The 26038-nt window shown below is 38.0% G+C and overlaps 1 protein-coding gene and 1 long non-coding RNA gene across 5 annotated transcripts in view; one reads left to right on the top strand and one right to left on the bottom strand.

Annotated features, from left to right (window-relative positions):
- Positions 1-4768, bottom strand: part of LOC129486036 (uncharacterized) — a 160686-nt gene extending 155918 nt beyond the window's left edge. The window contains exon 1 of the long non-coding RNA XR_008658830.2: positions 4549-4768. This is a non-coding gene — a long non-coding RNA (uncharacterized lncRNA). The remainder of the gene's footprint in view (positions 1-4548) is intronic.
- Positions 4769-4800: 32 nt separating this feature from the next.
- Positions 4801-25834, top strand: SPDL1 (spindle apparatus coiled-coil protein 1). Of its 4 annotated transcripts, none has more exons than XM_055285293.2 (12): positions 4801-5058; positions 9386-9562; positions 12035-12211; positions 14316-14510; positions 15107-15256; positions 15356-15454; positions 15533-15643; positions 17533-17673; positions 19550-19653; positions 20028-20215; positions 22336-22681; positions 25126-25834. In XM_055285293.2, the coding sequence occupies exons 2-12, from the start codon at positions 9404-9406 to the stop codon at positions 25271-25273; spliced, it is 1818 nt and encodes a 605-aa protein (XP_055141268.1). In that variant the 5' UTR covers positions 4801-5058; positions 9386-9403; the 3' UTR covers positions 25274-25834. The 4 variants fall into 4 exon arrangements, with proteins under 4 accessions (XP_055141268.1, XP_055141265.1, XP_063498696.1 ...); XM_063642626.1 differs by having other exon boundaries at positions 4888-5336; XM_055285290.2 differs by lacking the exon at positions 25126-25834 and having other exon boundaries at positions 4839-5058; positions 22336-24162.
- Positions 25835-26038: the final 204 nt, after the last annotated feature.

Raw genomic sequence — 26038 nt, 5'->3', positions numbered from 1 at the left:
TAGGACTCTCACTTTTAATATACATGTGTATCTTAAACTAACCAGAGTGAGTGCATTCCTTAGCAAGTAAAAACCGTAACTGATATAAACATGCAGTCTTAATTCTAACTGGCCTAGGTGCTAAAATCACCTGAAGAAGTTAGTTTAGAGGTGGTGTTGTGGTATTCTGAAGTGGAATGAAGAAAGGGATTCCACATAAGCTGTTTGAATCTTTATTTTCCTCCACAAACGATTAAGCCCCTTTATTTAGGATAAGACTTTCTTTTCATTCAACTAAGGCATTTTTCTCAAAGAAGCCAGATCCAGTCTCTGGAAATTAGCAACTTTCCATTTTAGCCTAAAGGTAGAATGGGAACTTGACAGGTTAAACGTCACAGGTTAGTCTACGCAAGATCAGACACAAGTATTGCTATGTGTATTGGTTAAAACCCTTTACGTTGCTGGCTGGCCACGGTGGCTCACGCCTGTAATTCCAGCACTTTGGGAGGCCAAAGGCAGGCGGATCATTTGAGGTCAGGAGTTCGAGATCAGCCTAGCCAAAATGGCAAAACCCCATCTCTACTAAAAATACAAACATTAGCCAGGCGTGGTGGTGGACACTTGTAATCCCAGCTACTTGGGAGGCTGAGGCAGGAGAATCATTTGAACCCAGGAGGTAGAGGTTGTAGTGAGCCAAAATCGCACGACTGCATTCTAGCTTTGGGTGACAGAGTAAGACACCATCTCAAAACAAACAAACAACAACAAAAAAGCCTTTATATTGCAAACAACAGAAAAGAGAAAACTCAAAGTGAAGCTGTGTGGTTTGAGCAAAAACTGAACGGTCCAGGGATAGCTCTAGCTTCATGAGAGGCTTGATACAGGGCTCAAATGGCATGACCAGAACTCTTTGCTCCCTCTCTTTCAAGCAGATTTGTCTTTCATGAACCCAAGTTGGCAGCTGGAAGCTCTGGGTTATAAAGTTTAAGTACAGAGGGTGTATTAATCTGCTTAGGCAACTGTAACAAAATACTACAGTCTGGGTGGCTTAAATAACAGACATTTTCTCACAGTTCTGGAGGCTGGGAGTCCAAGACTAAGGTTGGTTTCTGGTGAGGTCTCTCCCTGGGTTGCAGACAGCCCCCTCGCTGTGCGCACTTGGGAGTAGTGGGGGAAAGAGAGGGAGAGATAAAGAGGAAGGGGATCTATCTCTGATGTCTCTTCCTCTTCTTATAAGGACAGTAGCCCTATCAATTAAGGACCCCCCCTTGTGACCTCATTTAACCTAAAGGGCCCTGTCTCCAAATACAGTCACATTGGGAATTAGGGTTTCAACATATGAATATGGGGAGGGGGCGATGGGGGTGAGGACACAATTCAGACTATAACAGAGGCAGTTAACAAAATCCATTTTTCCAGCTGTCCCAGTGGAAAATCTCTTTGGCTTAGATTCCATCACATGCACATCTTTGAACCAATTACTGTAACCAGGGTAATGGGATAGCCTAGAGATGAACGGTAGCATCAATTATGAAGAATTCATATGGCTGAAAATTGAGAAAATAGAAATTATACAAAAGAATAATGAGAATTCTCTCGGTGAGGAGGAAGGAATTCATGCTAGGATGTTAGCTGATAAATGTCCATTCTTTCTCTGACAGAAGATTCCCCCTATTTAAAGAAAAAATAGTATAGCAATAAGGCTCATTCAGAGTTCAAGCTGGTGCTATACATTGTTGATATAGGAGAGATCACAGACTGGGTTTCATTATCATTATTACTATTAAACAGTCAAACCCACCTGCCTGGTGGCAATCATTGCCTGGTACAATGATTTGGGTGAAGCCTCACGAAGCTAGAGCTATCCCTGGACCGTTCAGTTTTTGCTCAAACCACACAGCTTCACTTTGAGTTTTCTCTTTTCTGTTTTTTGCAACATAAAGGTTTTTTGTTGTTGTTGTTTGCTTGTTTTGAGATGGTGTCTTACTCTGTCACCCAAAGCTGGTGACAATGAATCACTGCCTGGTACAATGATTCATTCTGATACCTAATTATCCCAGTGGAAGTTGTGACAATTCAATTTCCTGATCTCTTCTCATATGGCTCCTGTTTTTCTTGTTGGATCCTTATTCTCCTCCTGTGCCATGGATTAGGACAATCCCAAAAGTCCTGCACACACCCCTCTGTTCGCTCTCAAAGCTTTTTTTCTTCATCTTGGCCATCCCCCAAGTTTCAGTGACCACAACCTTGAGTGTAACTTTCATAACTTCATATTCCAGCCCATCCTATAAATCACAGAACTCTACAGCTTAATCTTATTCTTATTTGCAGACTCTGTGTCTCAGAGTCCTGAGCTTGTTTTTGCTTGATCCCAGCGAAGACTAGCTTGCAGCTCTACTTAATAACATGAAGGAACAAGAAAGTCTAAGTCATCCTCTAAGTAAGGATTTCCTGTTTATTGTTTGGTAAATGTCTCTTCCACTAAACTCTAAGTTCGTTTAATACAGAGACTATTCATCTGTAGTGCCCAAAACAAATGATCATTCAATAAGTTCCTGTCAAAATATATGCAGCTTTCAATACAACGTAACAGTCTAATCCTCTCGTTTCGTCTAGAACAGTCACAATGAAGAAATGATGACAAGTTCACTACAGGAGTCTATCCCAGTTCTGAACAGCTATAATATTAGGAATTGCAACTGAGGGCCACAGAGTTGGGGGGTGGGTGTTGTTTCCCAGAATCTGAACTCCCATCCTATGCTTGGTGAATCCACTACTGTATGAGGAGGCCAAGTCCCATCTCTCCTTAGGTAAATGGGAAATAACAGATACAAGGTTGCTGTTTTTTGCTTTTTCCTGACCTTTGGTATTTAGGCCATGGTATGCGGACCTTGCCTGACTACGGAGATCTGCATCTGGTACTGCGAATCAGAAGTTCCATGTAAGTTATCTTAAAAGTAGAACCCATCTAGAATTCATTTCACTTGTGACACCTAGCGTCCAGTGATGGTATTGGCAGCCCTGTATTCAGGCCATCCCTAAAGAATGACCTTTATTATGACATGGGGTAGCCTCTACGACTTTGCTGATGCTGTCCCCTCCCCTAGAATGCACCCCTCCTTAGCTCTGCCATCCTTCAAGGCCCTGCTTGAAGTGTTACATGCACTGGGAAGTTTTAAAGGAACATTCAGACAAAATATACCTCTCCCTTCACACAACTCCTTTAGTGTGGGGCACATACCACTTGTATAGCATTTACAGCCCTGTAAGTTCTATTTGTTTTTTAAAATCTCCTACTATATTGCAAGCATCTTCTAGGCAATAGTCGAGTTTACCACATCTCTGAATTCCTCCACATTGCGGTCAATGAATAGTTTAAAATATATGTTTTTAAAATAGAATAGGAAGAAACATTAATAACATAGGGTATACCTTCTCTTGTAACAAAGGAGAAAAAATAAGTTCAGATCGATTTTAGATTACCTAATTGCAGCCAGTCATGATTGGCCTAAGCTAGAACAATCTTTTCCTGGCTCCTGAGTTAAGGAATCTTGGTTAAATGATAGGGAAACGGTATTTGTTTCATTTATCCAAGAACATAGGTGTGATTACAAATGAATGAGCATCTGGTTCATTGGAGTCCCAGATAAATCTGTGAGACTACACTGTGAGCAATTTGCTGCCAATCTTAAAGCTCAGATCAACCCTTTGAGTCTGGCTTAGCTCAGGCAGAAATTGTAGTCTGCAAAAGAAACTGAGAAAAGGAGGGCAAGGAGAGTGTGGCATCCCAAGACATGAAGACTCAAATCAACGAGAGCAAGCAACTCTGTCAAATTTCACCAGAAGTGAGGACTAAATATTGACTACCGAATTTTGCAAGGTAGGAATCACTGGTAAACCTAACAAGAGCCACTTCATAGTATTGGTTGGGACCAAATCCTGGTTAAAGTGGGAAAAACAAACAAAAGAACAAAAGGTAAGAAAATGGAGATAATGGATGTAATGATTTTTTTTCCCCAGAAATTTTGTTATAAAGAGAAGAAAACAAATGGGGTGGTTGCTGATTGGGGTCCAGGAGGATTTTTTAAAAATGAAATAATGGAATGATTTTATGGCAATCACTGCAGCATGTTTATGAGCTGCTAGAGAAGATCCAACAGAGAAGAAAAAAACTGAAGATGCAAAAAAGAGCAGTTAGAGCCAAGTTCTCAAATAGGCAAGAAAAGATGGGCTCCAAAGAACGACATGATTCATATAACAGTTACTAGGACTCATCAGTGCTCATTAAATGTTAGCTATTATTATTTCTGATCGCTTCAATTTTTGAATAATAGGCATCAGGTTTACAAAACATTATTATTAAAAACACATGCAAACAGCTTGGACTCTAAGTCAGACTGCATTCAATTCTAGTTCTACCACTTAGACAAGGCACATTTTTTCTTCGGGCTTTGTTTTTCTCTGTAGAAAATGAGGAGTAATATCTGCCTCATAAGGCTGCGGGCTTAACTGAGATAATCTGTAAACTGTAGCACATGGTGGGAACTCAAATATTAACGCCAGTATTACCACTGGTAGGGTGCATGAGATCGCACGATGGTGCCAAAGATGACTCTTCACCGCCCAGCCCAGCGACACTGTTCCCCTAGAAGGCACTGTCGTAAAAACAAAAAAAAAAAAAAAAAAAAAATGAACAAACAAAACACCAAAACACGGAAACTAAAAGCGAATACTTAGAAGACATGCAGGAAACCAGCCCAAGGAAAAATTTATGTGAAGGAGCCACGTATGCGCCTGCGCCAAACCCACAGCGCGCCACTCGCACATGCGCATTAGCTGTAGGAGGAGGCGGGCGCTCTACTGGGCGTTTCTCTTAGTTTTTCCTTTACGCGCGGCTTGGGCGGACGTCTCGTGAGACGTGGGACTTCTCGCGGGAACAGCATTCAAAAAGCCCAGCCGCTTACTCGGGAGCTAGCCGAGTGAATGGGCCGGCGACTGGGGAGTTAGCGTCCTGAATGTGGACTCCCTGAGCTCCCGTTAGGAGCCGCTGGCTGCGGCAGCAGGGGACCAGCGTGAGAGGTAGGGGCAAGGGGCCTGGTGGGAGGTGGGTGTGGAGAGCGGCAGTGGGGAGAGTCGAACAGGCCCTAAAGAAAGCTAGGGGCCGGGGTCTCGGCCGAGGCCTTTAGCTGAAGCATCTCCTTCCCCGGAACCTTGGGGTCTTATACACTGGGTTCCGAGCCGGTCTAATCTTCCGTTGGACCGCCTCGCCGCCCTCAGAGATTCTGGACAAATATGGAAGGCCGGGTCGGTTGCCGGGTCCTCAAAACGATAACCGCCACTGGATCTGCGCTGTGCGGGTACGGTAGCCTCTAGCCCGAACTGAGAAATGGTGCAGATGGGAGATACACACTGGGTTTCGGAGATAGCGCACAAAGAGTAATACCTCATTAATAATTTTTATAAAGATTACATGTTGAAATGACAATTTTTTGAGTATATTTGGTTAAATATGTAAATTAATTTTTCATCTGTGTTTACTTTTTAAAACATGATGGCTCCTAGAACATTTAAAATCACATACATGGCCCGCGTTATATTTCTGCTGGACAGCACTGCCTCAGCCGTGTCAGATTCTACCCTAATTGCTTTTCATTCGTTATCTCATTTAATCCTTTCAATAACCGATTAGGTGGGTGTTATTGTGCTTGTTTTTATAGATGATTAAACAAGAAATTAAATAACTTGTCCAAGTTCATGCAGCCAGTGAGTAGTGGAGGCGGGGTAAGAACTCAGGCAGTTTGATTCCCAGAGTTTCCTATCTCCCAAATGCTTTGTGTGTGCTATATTTTTGAGAAGCAGGACAGAAAAATGGTTGCAGCACCAGGGTTTGTAGGTAGATTCTAGTTCCCATCACACTTCGCCTCTAAACTTGCGGGTAACCCTAAGCAAGTTACCTAAACTTTCTATGCCTCAGCTTGCATGTGTGAAATGAGGGAAATACCTCTTGAAGTTGTTGAGAAGATTGAATAAGAATGTATATAAAGCACCAAGCACAATGTCTGTCACACATTAGTAGTTTTTAATCAACCACGGCTATCTCTCTTTGTAGATTGATAGGTTAACTCTTTCTCATCCATTACACCTCTGCTGAAAAGTTACCTCCTCAGGAAAATTTTTTTGTCCATGTTCCCTTTTACGCGCTGCCCCCCAGATTAGGACAGCTCCCCCTTGTTACAGGCTCAGGTAACATACATCTCTCTCTCTTACACTTATCATACTTGTAACTTGATAGTTCAATTACTTGATTTAATGTCTTTTCCTAATAGACTGTAGGATTCAAGAAGACAGGAATATTGTTTTAGGTTACCATTGTGTTGTCAACACTAGCACAATGTCTGACGCAATAAGAATTCCAGCAAATCTTTTGAATAAACTAGAGCAAGTTTTTTTTTTGGCTTCTCTGGATATGCCTGGCTGGAATGTCTTGAGGTTAACCCTATTTTTATTTTGGTAGTTGAGATGACAGTATTTACTTAACTCAGGCTCATCAAGATAATTAGATGAGATAATATATTTGAAGCACTTAGCATGGCAAATGGTAAATCCTCAACGAATGTAAGTTATTGTAAACAGTACAACATTTAGTTAGCTGGCCCTATCATGTACAGGCTTTGAAAAGGTCTTGCATTTTAGAGCAGTGACTGCCAAGCTGGGATTACCTAGAACACCTTTTTTTTCTCTCTTAAAACTCTGTATCTCTTCCCTTGTCTTCATTCTCAGTTAAAGAGCTTGCTTCCTAATTCATTGATAAATTGAAGCAGTTAAAAGGTTACTTACACAGACTTCCACCACTATACCTGCTTATCAGCATCTGAACTCATGTACTTTGCTTTAAATGAAATATCCATGCTTCTATTAAAACCAGTCTCTCTACATTAAACCTCATCCTGTTTATTCAGGGACATCACTAGCAATTCTCCAGTGTCTTCTAGATCATCAGTGTTTCTTCTCTCCTGGATTTATCCCATGGCCTACAAACACTGTTTTTTTTTTCCATCTTAAAAATAAACAAAAAAACTTGTCCCTACTTCCTCTCCAACTGCTGCTCCGTTTATCCATTATCTTTTGCAGCAAACCTGTGCTTGCTATCTTTATTTATCTCCTACCATTCTCTCTCGAAGGCATTCTAGTTAGGCTTTCACCCCCACTTGTATATCAAAACTGTTCTTGTCACCAGAGACCTCCAGGAATTCAAGTTCAATGGCCAGTTCTCTGCCCTCACCTTAATTGCCTTAGCAGCAGCATCTGGCATGATTGATTACTCCCACCTCCTTAATACACTGTATATTGCCTTCTAGGACAACACATACTCCTGGTTTTCCTTCTACCTCACTGGTCACTCCTGATTCTCCACTGTCTTCTTCCCTACCTCATAACAGGGTTCAGTCCTTGGTCCATTTCTCTTTAAATATTTTTATCCTCTATAGACTGATAATTCTCAAATATACATATCCAGCCAAGATTCCTCTTCTCATATATCCAATTGCCTACTTGTCATAGTTCATGTTCAAAACTCAAATTCCTGATTTTATTTCCAAAACATTAGTTACATCAGTGCTTCAGCTGATGGCAATTCCATTTCACTAGGTGCTCAGGCCAGAAGGCTTGGAGGCATTTTTTACTTTTCCCTTTTTCACACATCACAAATTGTATCTTTCAGAAAATCATATTGACCTTACCTTCAAAACTTTCACAGTCTGGCCATTTGTCACAGCCTCCTATGCTGCCACCCTAGTCTGAGCCATTTCACATGGTCTCTGCTTCCAGCCTTGTTCCCCTTCTAAACTAGTCAACATAGCAGCCCAAATGATTCTTTTAAATTATATCAGATCCTCTACTCCAGACTTTGGAATGACTTCCCACGTCACCCAGAGTAGGAGCCAAAGTCCTTATAATGGCCTGATTTGCCCACTCTCTACTATCTCTTAGCCAAATTTCACTCCCTGGGCTTCTTCCTGCCTTAAGGATTCCCCTCTTGCTGGAACATTCTTCTTCTAAATAGCTGCATGGCTGATTCTCTCATCTTCTGCCTCCTGGTTACATCACCTATCTCTTCTTCCCAGATTATTATTCTGTTCTATTTTTTCTCATCTCCCCTTTCTAATTTATTAATATTCTATTACTGTTTATCTTCTCCTCCTGGAATGTAAGTTTCATGAGGGAGGAGGTTTTTTTTGTCCATTTTGTTCCCTAATGAATCTGAATTGCCCAGAATGGAACCTAGTATATAAGGCATTCAAGAAATACTTGTTCAGTGAATGACCACATTGACTTGAGACATGGGGGAACATCTTGTAATGGCTTGGTGCCCTTTGAAGGCAAAGGTGAATTTGAGTCTCGCTTAGGAGGCTGGGACCAAATAGTAAAGGATAATTAGTAAGGTTGATTAAAGTGGAATGTTTCTATATATAATGTTTAAGTCTTAGTTTATAAATCTAGAATGAAAGCAACATCCTTTAATTCTTATGGATATGGTTTCTATTCTTGTATACTTTTATGAATAACTAGAAAAATACTAGTGAATCTCTTTCCAGGAGAGCAGATTTAATATATTCAGGAAGTTAACACGGTTGTGAAAAATTACAGACATGATATTCCTTACTTTACCTTATGAGCCTTATTCACAGCTGCCTTTTTATATTTTATGTATTTATAGTACCCAGACCTTCCTTTTCTGGTGGTATTATTGGTATTATCATTATTATTTCTCAAGACAGTGTCTTGCTCTGTCAGTGCCGTGTTCATAACTCACTGAAGCCTCTGACTCCGTCAATTTTCCCTCCTTAGCCTCCCGAGTAGCTAGGATTACAGGGGCTTGCCACCATCCCCACCTTATTTCTATTGATTGATTGACTGAGATGGAGTCTTGCTCTGTTGCTCAGGCTGGTCTCGAATTCCTGGCCTCAAGTAATCCTCCCCAGTTGCTGGGATTACAAGCATGAGCCACCATACCTGCTACTATGAGGTTTCTTGATTACTTTTTTTGTTATTCCCTTAATTTTGATTATATGGATAGTGATCCAATTATGAGACCAACCTTACCTTAACATATTGGAAGCTTAGCGTACAACAACTGAACAGTTTTCTGATGGTGAACTGTTTAGAAGCAAAATTAAATGTATTCTATTCCGCTCTTTAATTTTTAATCCCAAATCAGTAACAGAATTGTCAGAACAGTTCTTGCTCCTGGAACAAGAATGCAAATTTGACTACTTATTAGTCAGGAAGAAAATTTTAATGTTTTTATATGGCAGTAGTATTGAGTAGATATGTTTCTTCTATTATTGATATTATTGCATGGAGTTTTTTGTATAAGCTTAAGTAGTTTTATTTCCTCTATTTACAGTTGGCTAAAGAAAAGAACATGGAGGCAGATATAATCGCAGATCTTCGATGCAGGCTCAAAGAGGCTGAAGAAGAGCGACTAAAAGCTGCACAGTATGGTTTACAACTAGTAGAGAGTCAAAATGAATTACAGAATCAGTTGGATAAATGTCGTAATGAAATGATGACCATGACTGAGGTAGGACTCTGGACTCCTCTGTCTGCAAGAGTGTGCTTAGCTATTGAAGATTTGTCCCGTTTAGCAATTAATAGTAGTACTAGTTTATTCTTTTCTGAAGATTTTAGATCTAGTTCCCTCCCTGCCCCATCCCTGTTAAAGAAGAATGAACTAAATGAATTCCTGTTATTCTTTCCAACCTAGTGTATTCAGAGTTTGAAAGATCAAGTTATCATTACTCTCTTTGCCACATTTACTACCAGATTTTGCTTTGTCTGCACACTTCCTAGATGACCTCGCTTGTTTTAGACCTCTAAACATCTAAGTGCCCCATGACACTACACGAAGCCCTTAGTTCCCCCTCTGAAATCTAGGTTTGTGTTCAACTGCCCACTAATAGACTTCTCAAACTTAACACAGACAGAAGAGTGGATTCCCTGTCCATTAACCAAATATTCTTTTACGATTTTCTTTAGCTTATTTAGTAAATGTAATAGCATTCAGTTTCTTGAACACCAAAAATCTTTATATACCAAAGATTTTTGGTATATTTTTGGTTTCTTTATATACCAAAAATCTAGAACTTTTAGTCAATATCTTCCCTTTATTTCTCACATTTCACTCATTAATAAGTTCTAAGAACTGGACTACAAAGCATGTATCTTTGCTACTGGCACTGTAGTCCAGATCACCGTCATCGCTCCTAGACAAGTACCGTAGCCTTCTGGCCGGGTTGCCTGCTTCCATTGTTGCCGTTCATGCCATTCATTCTTCACTCAGCATCTAAGTGGTCATGGAAGAATATACCAAAGGTAATGCCACAGCCCTGCTAAAAACCATACAACAGCTTCTGATTGTATTTACAACAAAATCTGAGCTCCATCCTTGGGTTTGTAGATCCGTATGTGACCTGACCCCTGCCAAGCTTCTGACCTCACCTCAAACTGCTTTGCCTTATTCTTGACTATACTAGTCCTCCCTTATGGGCTTTACACCAACTATTGCCTTTTTTTGAGTTGTTTACCCCTCACTGCTCTTGGATTGAGTCCTCAGACTTCAGCTTTCAGTTAAGTGTCACCTCAGCAGAGAGGCCAGCCCTTACTATGTAATGTAAAGTTGCCTTGATTCACTTTTTTTTTTTTTTTTTTTTTTTTTTGAAACAGGGTCTCACTCTGTCGCCCAGGCTGGAATGCAGTGGCGCAATCTTGGCTCACTGTATCCTCCACCTCCTGGGTTCAAGAGATTCTTCTGCCTCAGCCTTCCGAGTAGCTGGGATTACAGATGTGTGCCACCACATCTGGCTAATTTTTGTGTTTTTAGTAGAGGCGGGGTTTCACCATATTGGCCAGGCTGGTCTTGAACTCTTGGCTTCAAGTAATCTGCCTGCCTCGGCCTGCCAAAGTGCTGGGATTACAGGCATGAGCCACTGTGCCTGGCCCTGATTCACTCTTAATTATCTGCATTGCTAATTATCTCTAGATAATAAACTCCCTGAGAGAGGGAATTTTGTATGCCTTGTTCACTATCCTGAATGCCTGCCACACAATTATTTCTTAAAAGAATGAATGAATAAATCTGGGTAATTTAGCAAATGCTCACTAACATATTTAAACTTGAATCTCAACATTGTAAATATGGCAGGTAAAAAATATCTGTAGCAGGTAAAAATAACTAGTGATGGCAACCTTTGTGTTTCTACATAGTACTGTTGTAAACCAAGAACTGAGTGCAAAGTCATAAAGGCAAAGTAAAGATTACGAATATCACTAATAGAAAATAAAACTGTTATACTTAATCATTTTGAATCATAACTTGTCAGATTTCAGTGTTTAACAGTTAATACTCTTTGCCTTCCTTTAAAATAAAATGGTTTTTGAGGGGAATATTTTAACATTTTTTAAAGCCTCTTGAAGGAGTTCATACTCATAACCTTTTTAATGTCTAAACTTCCCTGTGAGTAAGCAAAAGCCCTTTTAATTACTCCTTTTGTCTCAGCACTGCATTCATTCTGATAGACATTTTGTGAACATTTCTCAGATGACTACATTCTGAAAGTAAAGGCTAATTCAGTATTTCTTTTTTTTCAACTATTATTACTACTACATTGTGTTCAGAGCTACAAGTAGAGCATCTCATTATCAAACTAATAATTCTCATGAGGAAAGCTTAAGTGCTGTTAAATCTTTTTTTGTTGTTAGCAGAGATTACTTGACTTGACATGTTGACATACCATGGAGCACATTTTACTTCATTGACAAGGCACAGAAGCAGTAAGGTATCCCTTGCATGGGTTTAACATAGTCTCGAAATACACTTCAGGGGTTTATTAAGACTGATTAACTACAAAGTTATTCCAGGTTTAACATGTCTTCATTATTTGGAAAGCAGCAAATGCTTGAAATAAAAATGAAACAATTGAAGTTGAAAACTGATTATATGTAATGGCTTTAGGCTATTTTTATGTAACAGAATTGTAATTGAATCTGTTTTCAGAGTTATGAACAAGAAAAATATACCCTTCAAAGAGAAGTTGAACTCAAGAGTCGAATGTTAGAAAGTTTGAGCTGCGAATGTGAAGCTATTAAACAACAACAAAAAATGCACATGGAGAAATTGGAAGAACAACTAAGCAGAAGCCATGGACAGGAAGTGAATGAACTAAAAACTAAGGTTGGGATATCTGTGTATTTCAGCGCAAAATATTCCGTATTTATGCAGCCATCTGTAAACTTTAGATGATAAAGATTTTCTTAAGTGTCAGCTTTGCAAAATAGCCAAGATCTAAGTCTTCTTTATCTTAATATTGGAGGTGGGAACACTGAGATACAAGAGTTTGTCTAAGGGACTTGTATAAATTATATCCTACTAATTAAATACAATTATTTAATTTTGGTTGTTGGATATTTGTGAAGGTTTAGTTTAGTGACTAGCATGGCCTCCTTGCTGATAGTGAGTACAACAGTCCCCTTGCAGAAAGCCTGGTGTCCTAGCCTTCCCTGCAGTCAGTGGTATGCTTTGTAATTCTGTAAAACAAGCCAGTAGTTTCTTACTAGTTAATGTGCATTACAAATGACACTTCATAGTTTGTTTACTGAAGATAAACTAATATATGTGATCCAGTTCTTAAAATAATTCTGTGGGAAGGTACCATTATTATCTCCATATACTAGATGAGAGAGCCAGTGTTTAGACAGACTGAGTAAATTGGACACAATTCAAGAACTAGAAATTCTCCATCTAGATTTGAACCGAGGCTGTCTGACTCCAAAGGCTGTGTCACTGAATCACTACATAGTCTAACAACATGTTACACTGGCTCCATTTCAAACATAAATGCAAGATAAATGATTGGTCAGTGGTTTTCCCTTTTCCCAGATACCCAGTGCTTTCAGGTTGCTTCTAAGGAATCCAGAACTTTTTATCATGTATCTGCTTTGTGTATAGTCTGTACTCTGACTTTTCCAGACACCTGTCTACCAAAACTTGCCTGACTTTTGTCCTCCTCTCTCAGAAGTCTGTTATCCAATTTTCAGCTTCTTGTATAGCAGCGTCTAAGATTTTTCTTTTTCTGTATACCACCTATACTATTACTTAATTTCGCATTGAGTCTCTTTAAATGTTTACTGATTTTAAGAAACATCAATGAAATTACTTTTTTTTTTCGAGACAGTCTCACACTGTCGCCCAGGCTGGAGTGCAGTGGCATGATCTCGGCTCACCTGCAACCTCCGCCTCCCGGGTTCAAACGATTCTCCTGCCTCAGGCTCCTAAGTAGCTGGGATTACAGGTGTACGCCACCACGCCCGGCTAATTTTTGTATTTTAATAGAGATGGGGTTTCACCATGTTAGTCAGGCTGGCCTCTAACTCCTGACCTCGTGATCCACCTGCTTCGGCCTCACAAAGTGCTGGGATTACAGGCCTGAGCTACCGCGCCTGGCCAAAATTACATATTTAAGCTTGCTTATTTTTTCCTAGTATACACTAAAACAAACATAGCTATCTGAATATACCTTTGTGTAATATATAATCATCTTGCATACCATTCTGACAGGTAATATCATCCAGCTTGTCTGAAACTAGTCGGATTTGAGGCCCTAATGACTGATAATGTGCTTTTTTCCCCCGCTGGTTGTTATTTTTATTTTTGCAAAAGTTTTCATCACCTAAACAAAAAAGAGTAATATAGGGAGTATTCAGGGACTGAGGTAAGGCTAATTATAGAGATAGCTTTTTTTTTTTTTTTGGTGGAGCAAAGAGTAAATTAGTGAAATATTTTGTTTTACTGATTTTCTCAAATAACTTATGCCAAAATTTGGAGTTTTTTTCAATACCTTTTCTTCTCTTATTTCTCACATTTATTTCATTAAGTTCTAAGAACTTGAGCTACAAAACATCTATGACGCTACTGCCACTCCAGTCCAGATGTTCATCATCTCTTCCCTGGACTACTGCTGTAGCCTTCTGACCAGGTTGCTTGCTTCCATTGTTTCTCTTCATGCCACTCATTCTTCACACAGTAGCCAAGTGGTCAGCATCATAGTGCCTCCAGATTGCTTCTGAGGCATCAGACCCACCCTGATTACTCCTGGATTATTTCTATGTTTATTAAACAAGGTGTGTCACTATCTGTTAAAAGATGCCTAACCTTGGGCAAATAGGAAACTCCAATAGTATCATCATTCAGTAAGTTTCGTTCAATCAGTTCAATCAGTGATGTTTTTTTAGAAGGAAAAAAGTTTCAATTTATGACTTTTTTTTTTTTTTGGCTTTAGATAGAAAAGCTGAAAGTGGAATTGGATGAAGCCAGGCTTAGTGAAAAGCAACTGAAGCACCAAGTAGATCATCAGAAGGAACTCCTGTCTTGTAAATCAGAGGAACTGCGCGTAATGTCTGAACGTGTGCAGGAAAGCATGTCTTCAGAGATGCTGGCTCTTCAAATTGAGCTGACAGAAATGGAGAGTATGAAGGTAATTTTTATGGCATGTGTTTCTCAGGGTTTTCTCTCTTTTTTTCTGGCATATTTTTACATGTTTTGGTAATAATTCTTAAGAGCTAGTTTGAAGGCTGAAACATTTTTTGACCGAACTTGCATCTAACTAATTAAAAAATGGGTTTTTTTTAGGTGGATGACTTCATTCGTAATACAGCTTTAGCTTATATGATTATATAAGGCAGGCTTTCTTTTAGATTAATGAAACCTCTGGAAGAATTTAGAGGCATATACTCTGATCCCAGATTTTATCATAAGAGCCCAGTGTAAAACGTTGGCTCAGTGGAAGTTGAAATGCATGTGAACTTGGTTTTTTCATTGAGAGCTAAGGTTAATTAAAAATTAAAGCCTGAAATTCATAGAGGAAAAAGGGCAGTCTCTAAATCCATTTGTTTCCTTGTTGAAAAATTTAACAGTAATAGTAATTTCTATTATTTTAGTATGTACCTGACAGCTTTTGACTGGTTCTTTAGTTTTAATTTTGGATGTGAACCACAACTGAGATAAACTGAGCAGCTGCCAAATGAAAGATTATTCAAGAGAATTTCCTCCTTTTCAATTCCTGTTAAATAGACCACCCTCAAAGAAGAAGTGAATGAACTACAATACAGACAAGAACAGCTAGAACTTCTTATTACTAACCTAATGCGCCAGGTAGACCGGCTTAAAGAAGAAAAAGAGGAGCGAGAAAAAGAAGCAGTTTCTTACTATAATGCCCTAGAGGTACTGTGATTACAGTAACATCATATTTTCCAATTTATCATAAATTATTTTCTTGCTAATCTAATCTCTGTTGCCTAAATTGTTTTCTTTTGAATTTAGAAAGCTCGTGTAGCAAATCAAGATCTTCAGGTACAGTTGGACCAGGCACTCCAGCAAGCCTTGGATCCCAATAGTAAAGGCAACTCTTTGTTTGCAGAGGTACTTATAAGTATCCTAACTACTAAATTGGTATTTTCATTTACTACCAGAACAATTAAGCATGTTAATATTTTGTAGGTGGAAGATCGAAGGGCAGCAATGGAACGTCAGCTTATCAGTATGAAAGTCAAATATCAGTCACTAAAGAAGCAAAATGTATTTAACAGAGAACAGATGCAGAGAATGAAGGTATAGAACTATCACTACCAAAGGTTTATTAAACAAATTTTGTGTCACCATTACATGTACAAATACATCAAAGAAACTAGCTTTTCCTGCAAGGAGTGTACTTATATGGTTATTTCTAGAACTGCATGATTTCAAAAAATCAGTTTTGAAATTAATCAAAAGATTCATTTAAACTTTAAAAATCTTGGAATGAATATTTAGTAATAGTATATTTAGCAATGATTTTTGTTTGTTTGTTTTAATGGTTACTCACTAGCTTTGACTTAAATCTTTCTTTGTGGAGTAGAAGAAAGAAAAGTATTTATTTCTTATTCTTGGCCTGATGTCTTTCCAAGCATAGCCCTAGGGTTACTACTTCAGCTGAAACTCGCTGCCTCACCTTTCCTGTGCTCTTTCACCAAGGCTTATTATGGAGTGAAATTTGGATTATTCAGGGTTCCCTTTCCTTAGCCCCTCAAGTCAAGCACATAGACCCTTTTAATTTTACGGGTTTTGTTGGTTGTCATTCTAGCCAAATAAGAGGTAGCAGAAAAACATGTGGAAATTAGAAAGATTTCAGTATTGTAACAGTCCTTAGAATCCTGATCCTTCATCCATTGTGCCTCACCCTACTGAGGTAGTAATTGGAATCTGGAAAGGCTTCCTGCCTTTTATTCAGAATGATGGGCTTTGCCAAAGAAATGGGAAAGGTTAATGATTAAACTTGGGAGTTAGGTGGATTTGGATTTGAATCATAGTTTTGTCACTTGCTAGCTCTGTGATCTTGGACAAGTATTTTAACTTTCAAAGCGTCAGTACCTCGTCTATTAAGTGGAGATGATAGAACCCCCCCTTAGAATTGTCCTACAGTTAAATGAAAGTGTAGTAAAATCCTTACCTGCTACTTGGCAAATGAGTGTTTAATGAACAACAGCTGTGAATTTTATTTCTAAGGATGTCCAGACTGTGCTGCCTCATTTCCTGAGACTCTCCCCTGTCTGGGAAGTATTCCTTTATAAATTTTCTCACATTTACTTTAGTTTTCTTACAGTATTTGTTGGGGTTACTTTTAATCTACCAATGTTGCATGATGTCCCAAACTATCTTTAGAGACTAGAAGCATTCTGAATCTTAGGCTAAGTGGACCTAGCCTCTAATCTGGAACAGGAACAAAAAGGATATCCTTTAAAATGTTAAAAGTCATCTGCAACCTCATATCATTGCTTGTTTTACTCAAAACTATATTTAAACTAATAGGCACTCTTTTCAACTCCAGAAATTTCCAAAGGCAGAAAGAAATGCTAGATTTAGAGTCTACTTAATTCCCCTCTGGTAGCTTTGCAACTCCAGATTTGGGGTGGGGGAGGTATAATTAGGTAAGTTGAGTGCTGCTCTAAAAAAATTAAAACATGGTGTGTTGAAGATTACCCCAGTATACCAAGATAGCCTTTTATCTTTGCTTTTCATGTCATTTGTGAATCTAACATTTGTGGCTGTCAGTAGCTTAGTTTTCCTCACTTAATTAAAGTTAATTAAAATTTTTGAGAAACCCATCAGAACCTTAATAAGAGCGAGTGCTTATGATAAGCAGTCTGCAGCGTTTGGCCAGGCTTACTTACCGGTTCAGTGGTGTGCTTTCAGACCACAGCCATGCAAGTCAGTTTTATGTTTCACAAAAGTACAAATAATTACATTACAGACTTCAGTTATCATTCATAAGTAGTCAAAATAAGTATTCAAATGTTATGTCTACAAAAAAATTTATTATTAGATTAGAAATAGCTAATTAGTTTAGTTTCCAAAATGAGTTCAAAGTAATATAGTACAAGCTATGAATTGTATCAAAAAAGTAGTTATCAGAATCTTTCTCTCACTTAATTTTATTAGAGGTGGTAATTTTATTTTTCTAGTTACAAATCGCCACGTTGCTACAGATGAAAGGGTCTCAAACTGAATTTGAGCAGCAGGAACGGTTGCTTGCCATGTTGGAGCAGAAGAATGGTGAAATAAAACATCTTTTAGGTGAAATTAGAAATCTGGAGAAATTTAAGGTATGTATAACACTTAAAAAAACACACATCCAAATTTTGATTTGAATACCTTAAAATTTGGTTTGTATTTTAAGTTTAAATTATTAATAAATATCTTGTGGGAGATACTTTGAGACTAAGTAAATGCCTGTTTCTCCTTATACTTAAACATCCATTGGTGATTCTTGTCTGAAACATAATTCTGTGATGATTGCTAAATGGGTAATTCCATCACTTCTTCTATATTTATTAGTTGGAATTTTAATAAAGGCACAGAAAATAAAAATCTTTTTCCTCACTTATTCATTCATTTATTTATATCAGTATAGCCTCATGGATTCTTATTTTATCCTATGAGTTATAATCCATTGCTTGCTTTATTTACTCTGATACTCAAATTGTCCCAGATTTGGTAGTCGAAGTGCTCTTACTTGAATACTTCCTTACTCTATGGCACAACAAGGTTTTCCTAGCTCACCTGTCCCACCTGTGGGATTAGCATTTCTTCAAGGAACATTGGTTTATTTTAGTGGAGAATGGTATTTGTGTAAGCATTTGTGTGTGTGTGTGTGTGTGTGTGTGTGTGTGTGTAAGAATTCACCCATGTTTCCTACTAGTACGTGTGTGGTTTCATTTTTTACATTTAGAGATCTGATCCCCATTGAAGTTCATTCTTGTATATAATTTGAGGTATAAATCTAATTTTATCTTCTAAACAGGTAGGCAGTTGTCCCAGAGTCATTTGTTAAAAAATCAATCTTGATCCCAGTGATTTGAGTTGAAACCTTTATCATGCATCAAGTTTCCCTATATACTTGAGTCTGTTTCTAAATTTTTTGTCTACCCCATTGGTCTGCTTCTCTGTGTGTCAGTACCACACTGTTTTATTAATTATAAAGGCTTTTAAGTATGTTTATCTGGTAGGACTGTTTCCTCACTATACTTTTTATTTTTTCAGTATTTTCCTGTCTATTTTTGAATGTTAGCTTTCATTTACAAACATCTTGTCTAGCACCAAAAAAAGCTTGTTGGCTTTCTATTAAAATTGCATGCAATTTAAGATTTTATAAATTAACTTAGGGAACATTGATATCTTCATTAACCTCCTAATGAACTAAAGTTTTAAATGACAAATTTTTGTAAATGTTAATAACCTCTTAGGCATTCTAAATTGTAGCCATTAGTATGTCATAAAATCTTAAGTTTACATAACTTTATTTCTGTGTCTTATAAAAACTGTTGAAAGAACTACAGATTTGGTTAAATTGGCAGCCTTATGTGTTCCATCAGTGGGCTCAGAACTATACTTTGAAAATTATGGCCTTAAATCAGGGGAATTCTATTTATAACCTGAAGTTGTTTCAAGTTTTTAAGCAGATTTACCTTTTTTATCCCACTAGAGAAATGTATAGTTTCCATCAGTCTCAGAAGAGCTTGCACTACATTCTTGCCTGGGGTGGGGGGTAAGAACCTCAGAAGAGGGGTACACCAAATATAAATGTAAGGCTCTCATCTTTCTTTCATATTTTTCCAGTTTATGGTTTTGTTACAAAGGCCAGAATTCAATCCAGCAGGCATTTATTTTTCTATTTTAAAAGCCAGGAGAGGGAAGGCAGAGCATGTAGGTAAGGCTAGAAGCCTAGGCCTTGGAGTCAGATTTGGGTTCAGATTCTCTCTTCTTGGTTTACTTTCCTCTGCATTTGGAGCCTGTTTCCTTATCTGTAAGAGAGGAATGTTAATTATTTTACCTACTTCAGAAGGCAAATAAGTTAAATGCATAGTTCTTAGCATAGTACACGCCAAGGGATATAAATTCAGGAAGTGATGGTGCTATTATTAATAAACATACACCAACCTGACTTGTTATTTAAGTAATACAAATTTTTGCTTTTTTAAGAATTTATATGAAAGTATGGAATCTAAGCCTTCAGTCGACCCTGGTGCTCTGGAAGATAACACCTATTATACAGATTTACTTCAGATGAAGCTGGATAACTTAAAGTAAGTGTCTGAGTTGGTGGATGGAAAGATGGACATGTCACTTGCTTATTACAGTAGTGTCAGTGACTACAAAGTTTTTTTGAAATTGCCAAAGGAAATTTTCCGAAAAGGTAACAAAATCATCTTTGTGGAGATATTCGTGCGTGAGTACATTTGAAAGACTATTTCCTGCTCTGTCCATTTCCTTTCAAGAGTGCACGAGTATTTTTTAGATTGTTAAGGATTATTTAAATTGTTTATTGTTTCTTTGTTACTAAAAACCCCAGAAAAATGTATTTTTAACTAAGAGTTCAAATATGCAATGAAATCTTTATACCACTACACTTATTATATGCGTTTTAATACTCGTTGGTTCTCCTTTTTCATTATCATAGCAAAGAAATTGAAAGCACTAAAGGTGAATTGTCCATACAGCGAATGAAAGCATTATTTGAGAGCCAACGGGCTCTGGATATTGAGCGAAAACTTTTTGCAAATGAAAGATGCCTCCAGCTTTCAGAAAGTGAAAATATGAAACTGAGAGCTAAACTAGATGAATTGAAACTAAAATATGAACCTGAAGGTATATATGTCTCATATATTTTTGTCTTTTAAATTATGAGTAATCCTGAGAAATTATATCAAATTATTTTCTTACCGTAGATTTATGCAAATATATTACAAACTCATTTGTAGTTATATACCTGTAGTTAATAAAGCAAATTTATTGTGTGAAATAGGTAGGAAAATTCAGAGAGAACTGGATACTGGGTGTGCATGAATATAACATGTATCCTTTTTGGATATCTAAATTCATCATACTGTATAGTAGAAACTTGAGATTTGAGACTTTCCCATTTTAAGATTACAGTATTTTGTGTCATACCTATTAGTTTAATTATGTTGAAGCAGCTGATGTTTGGAAGCTATACGAGGTAGGACTGTTAATAGAAAATCTAAAATAATGGAGACTTTAAAAAGGTGGGTCTTTATCTCTGCCTCTGATGGAAGTCTGGAGGAGGCCTTCCAGGACTGGGAAAGCACTCCACGCTATCAGGATTCAGGCTTCTTGTGTTTGTTGGTCTGCTGCCATCCCGTTGAGCAGAATTTAGTCATGCAGCCTCACCTGCTGACAGGAAAGGCTGAGAAATGCAGTCTTGATTCTCAGGGGCCATGTTCCTAACTAAATATTGGAAATTCTTTTATTAAGGAAGAACAGTGAGCCAGGCGTGGTGGCTTTGCCTGTAATCCCAGCTCTTGGGGAGGCAGAGGGAGGAGGATAGCTGTGCCCAGGAATTTGAGATTTGGTTGGGCAATATAGCAAGACCCCATTCTCCACAAAAAGGCGGGGGAAAGGAAAGAACAGTGAAACATATTAGGGAATATCTAGCAAGTCTAATGACTGAGCTAGAAAGTAACCTAACCATACAGTCTCTGCATCTTACATACTACAGAGAGTGAAGTTTACTGTATATAAATTCAAAAACAAAAGGCCAAGTGTGAAGGAGTCTAAGAATGTGATGGTTCTACAACACCCCTTCCCTGAAAGAGTGTTACATGTTTTAGGTTAAGGATTCTCAACAAGTTTTTGTCCCTGCACTCTGTACATGCCTCAGTCTCTCTTCATATTGTCTCAGTGAACTGCTATGATTCTTAACAGTAGTGGGGAGGTTGCCAAAAATAGGAAGGTTTTTACACAATTTTAAAAGGATTCTCTTGCTCTTACTCTTTTTTTTTTCTTCCATGATTCTGATAGGCTCCCCTGATTAACAATTATCCATTATGAATTTCAAACATCTGTTGAACTGAACACAGCAAATAGACAGGAGGCAGGGTAGTGAATCCTGATAATGCGGGTTTCAAAGGAGCAGTGCCAAAAAAAGGGGAAATCATGGTCTAAAAGCAACAATGTAGAGCAAAAACAGCAACCCCTTGTGCTACCAGGGTTCCTCAGACTCTACGAACATTTTGATGTTGAAAATGAAACATTGATAATGGGCATAGGGAAAAGACACTAGAGCAGTTAATTCAGTGGCTGTGCGTCTGACCTGTTTAGATAGAATGATATTAGGCCATGAGGATAGAAGGCATTGCAGTAGTCTTTGATGAGACATGATAGGATTGGACTAGGGAAGTATGCATCATAAAAGTAGTCTGATTCTGCTTATATTTTGTAGGTAGAGCTAACAGGCATATATTATCAATATTCAGAAAGTTTGGCCTATTCTTATCATTTAATCCTTCTAACACACAATACCAAGTGAAGTGGGTTCTTTTAATCCCCACTTTACAGATAAAATGAAGCTCAGAGAGGTTAAATAATTCCCCAAAGACATGACTGCCAAATACGAGGATTAGGATTCGAACCTGGACTCTGCCACTGTCTCTTCATCTCCACACTGAGATCTTATGAACCACCTTTTTCAAAACATCAGAAGAGAACACTGAAGCATTCATGCCTAGAGTCAAAATATTGAATTCCCAAGGAAAAATATATAGCCAAATAAACTTTAAAATATATAGTTTACATAGATTCCATGATAAAGAATAAAAGGTAGACACAAACGATGCATTTCAGTGAGGAGATGGTTGCATTTTAAAAGAATGGAAAAAGGTGTACATATAACTAATTCTGGCTTCTTGTGTTGATTGTGTCTTTGTTTTCTTAGATTTTTTCTTTTTCCCACTCGTTTTTATTCTCAGAGACAGTTGAAGTGCCTGTACTGAAAAAGAGGCGTGAGGTGCTGCCTGTGGATATAACCACCTCTAAAGTCGCATGTGTCAACGACAGTGCTGTCGGGGGAGAAGTTTATCGATTACCGCCTCAGAAAGATGAGACACAGTCCTGTCCTAACAGTTTAGAAGATAACAACTTGCAATTAGAAAAATCAGTTTCTATACACACACCAGTAGTCAGTCTCTCTCCTCACAAAAATCTGCCCGTGGATATGCAGCTAAAGAAGGAAAAGAAATGTGTGAAACTCATAGGAGTTCCCGCTGACGCTGAGGCCTTAAGTGAAAGAAGTGGAAACACCCCTAACTCTCCCAGGTCAGTGTCCTCTTTTCCTCCAGGCAGCCAGCAGACCTCTCCATCTCTCCTCTCTCGCTGCATGAACTGTGCTGTCTGTTTCTTTATCTACTTTCTTACTATTGCATGCAGTATAATTCCTCAGTTTCATCTACCTACCTTCAACTTTTCCAGAACTTTAAGAAAGACTAAACTGATTGCAAAGGGAAAGGACTCCTGAATAAGGCAATCACATTAAAAAGTTACACGTTTCTGTTTCATGAAAGGAAATATCACAGTCTAACACATCTCTGAATGTTTTATCAGTTTGAATAAATGTACTGTTATTTTTCTCCTGGTTCAAGCATGGCCATGAAAGAAAAATTAACTTACTTTCTCAAAGGGCTTTCCAGTAGTCTAAGAAATATCAGCCTTCTAGAAAACGTAGGTGAATTTTTTATGTCTTTTGAAGTTGCTTATCCTAGGCCTTCAAAAATGGGCTTTAATACTTATTTTGACATTTTTACATATCAAAGCTAACTCATTTTCATTGTTTCCAAAACTTGAAAGCCTCTAGTTTCTGCATAATTGAGTTTGTGACTAAAAGAAATAGTGTCAGATATGTGTGCCTGAAGGAATTAATGTCCCAAGGGCTTAGTCCTTTAAAAAAATAAAAATAATCGAGGTCAGAAGGTAAGAGAAAGTGAATGGAAGGGAAAGGTAAGTAGCAGTGGCTGAGGCTCGAGTTCTGGATGTGCGCAGCAGGAGAAGTGAATGAGGAAATTGAAGAAAGTAAAAGAAAGATGAAGGATGTCTGCATGCAGTGGGATTGTTAGAGGCATTTAAAACAAATATCTAGACATTCAAAAAGATGTGCCAATAGCTAGCCTGGATTATCTCCTATGAAATGAGATGTTGAAGGTGCTACTAGGGCTACATTAGTCTTAGAGAGTAGAGACAGATTAATAAGACATTTTACTAATGTGCATTTGAGTAGAGAGAGTAAGACAGCCCGTGTAAAAGGGCTTCCTTATATGTTTTATCTGATTTCTCTCCAAGTCTTCAGTGCCACTAAATACTCAACAGTAAAAGCACTTTAACAATGTTAGCTGCTATTATTATAAGGAATAATAATTTATTACTCCCTCCTTGGATTTTTATATAATGTTATAACCTCTGAGTCACATAAAATAAAAGCTTGCCATTCTTAAGGAAAAAGTAACTTCAAATGAGTATCTGCCACATACCCATGGTTTCAAAGAGTTCTGAAATGAATCCAGCAGATTATGCCTGTTTATATGTGATGCATTGTATAAACATCCTTGACCAGTGTATATTTCTGGAGGTGGATTTCCAGAATTGATAAGTGCCAGCCTTGCTATCTGTATTGTCTTCATTCCTTTTTCTGCCTTTTTTTGCTTGATAAAAAATCACTTAAGCAAATGTATGTGGCTAATTGACTCAAGTAGCACGTTGGAAACTTTTTGTCTTGTTAAACAAAAAATAAAATACCACAAAACATTTGTGTGTGTGTGTGTGTGTGAGTCCATCTGCTAACTTAAGATGTTTCCACCTCTTGTTTTCTGCCTGTTTAACTTAGATACACAATCCTAAGATAATTTTGGAACAATAAATACGGCTTTTATTGGGAACTTCACTATTGCATGCTTTACAAAACTAATTGGTGTTCTTGTTACCAAGAATCTTTACATGCCTTTAAGAATATCTCTCTACTGTTTATCTTTTCTTTATTCTACTAGTTGAAGCTCAAATTTTTTAATATGAAACAAGTAGACATCTATTCATGCAGCCCAAGATTCCATGTTATTTTTGTCTTGCCTTTTGTATGTCATGTTAACATTAAAATACTGCTGTAACATTTCAGTTTTTGTGTTAGGTGTGCTTATCATGATAGGTGCCCTGTCATATTTTAATTCTTTAATTTAGGCCTTGCCATGACTTTTTAAAGATATTCTTTAGACTTAAAAAATAATTGGCCCAGCGTGGTGCCTCACACCTGTAATCTCAGCACTTTGGGAGGCTGAGGCAGGTGGATCACAAGGTCAAGAGATCCAGACCATCCTGACCAATGTGGTGAAACCCCGTCTGTACTAAAAATACAAAAATTAGCTGCATGTGGGGGTGCACACCTATAGTCCCAGCTACTCGGGTGGCTGAGGCAGGAGAATCGCTTGAACCCGGGAGGCGGAGGTTGCAGTGAGCCGAGATCATGCCACTGCACTCCAGCCTGGTGACGGAGTGAGACTCTGTCTCAAAAAATAATAATAATAATAATAATTGAGCCTATTGATATAAAAAGACTCTTTTAGAGAGGCAGTGACTTAATATTCTTACAGTATTAGAGTCAACTATATTTTTTTTCCTTGAATACCGTGCCTTATTGGAGGTCCATTATACTGGGGGTTTGTTTCTTCAATCCTTCATAACCACATTTGAATTCAGAGTGGATGCTTTAATGCCTGTAGGTTAGCTGCTGAATCAAAGCTTCAAACAGAAGTTAAAGAAGGAAAAGAAACTGCAAGCAAATTGGAAAAAGAAACTTGTAAGAAATCACACCCTATTCTATATGTGTCTTCTAAATCTACTCCAGAGACCCAGTGCCCTCAACAGTAAAGACTTTTCTTTAATAAGAGTACTGTACCACTGCCTCAAAAGTTACTGTGGTGCTTAAGATTGTCTTTATCTGACGTATATCACCTTCTGGGTTATTTATTCATTGTGCCAGGACCTGGCATTTTCATGTGCCTTTGACCAAGTGTTCAGAATTTGCTTGACTCTAACCTGGAGAGCTTCTTAAGTGATGACCCTTCATGGAGCTTCTATGACAGTGAATAAGCTATTAACTGAAGGAAAATGTTATAATTAATGTATCTATTTGCTGCATTGTGTATGGATTAAATGATAAAAACAATCTACCCTCAGAGCCATGTATTTGAGAACGCTTAAATCGTATTTTCCTATGTACTTTTTTTTATATAGTTTTAAACCGTGTTGTAAAAATAGGAAGGTTGTAAACTATGTTGTAAAAATAGGAAATGTGGCTAAAAATATATGCATTATATTGTTTCAGGATTTTGTCAGTGTTTAAAGAACCAATGTTCATCTTTGTATTTATATACATGATTTAAATTTTGTCTAAAATTTTAAATAAAACTGCAGTGATTTATCCTTAAATCTCTTACTCTCTATAGATAACAGGATGTTATCAAAAGGGAATAAAAAGCACTTTGGGAGGCTGAGGCGGGTGGATCGCTTGAGCTCAGGAATTCGAGACTAGCCTGAGCTACGTGGCAAAACCCCGTATCTACAAAAAAATGCAAAAAATTAGCTGGACATGATGGTGCACACCTGTAGTCCCAGCTACTCCAGAGGCTGAGG

The sequence above is a fragment of the Symphalangus syndactylus genome, chromosome 7 (genome assembly GCF_028878055.3).
Source record: "Symphalangus syndactylus isolate Jambi chromosome 7, NHGRI_mSymSyn1-v2.1_pri, whole genome shotgun sequence".
In the NCBI taxonomy this organism is placed as follows: domain Eukaryota; kingdom Metazoa; phylum Chordata; class Mammalia; order Primates; family Hylobatidae; genus Symphalangus; species Symphalangus syndactylus.
Note: the sequence above shows the minus strand (reverse complement) of the source record. Positions and strands in the feature narration are given on the sequence as shown.

Excerpts from the sequence above, each read along its gene's own strand:
- SPDL1 (XM_055285290.2), top strand. The coding sequence starts at position 9,404 with ATGGAGGCAGATATAATCGCAGATCTTCGATGCAGGCTCAAAGAGGCT. Across the intron at positions 15,455-15,532 it reads GCAACTCTTTGTTTGCAGAG|GTGGAAGATCGAAGGGCAGC; the intron begins GTACTTATAAGT and ends AATATTTTGTAG. Across the intron at positions 20,216-22,335 it reads ACTAAAATATGAACCTGAAG|AGACAGTTGAAGTGCCTGTA; the intron begins GTATATATGTCT and ends TTTTATTCTCAG.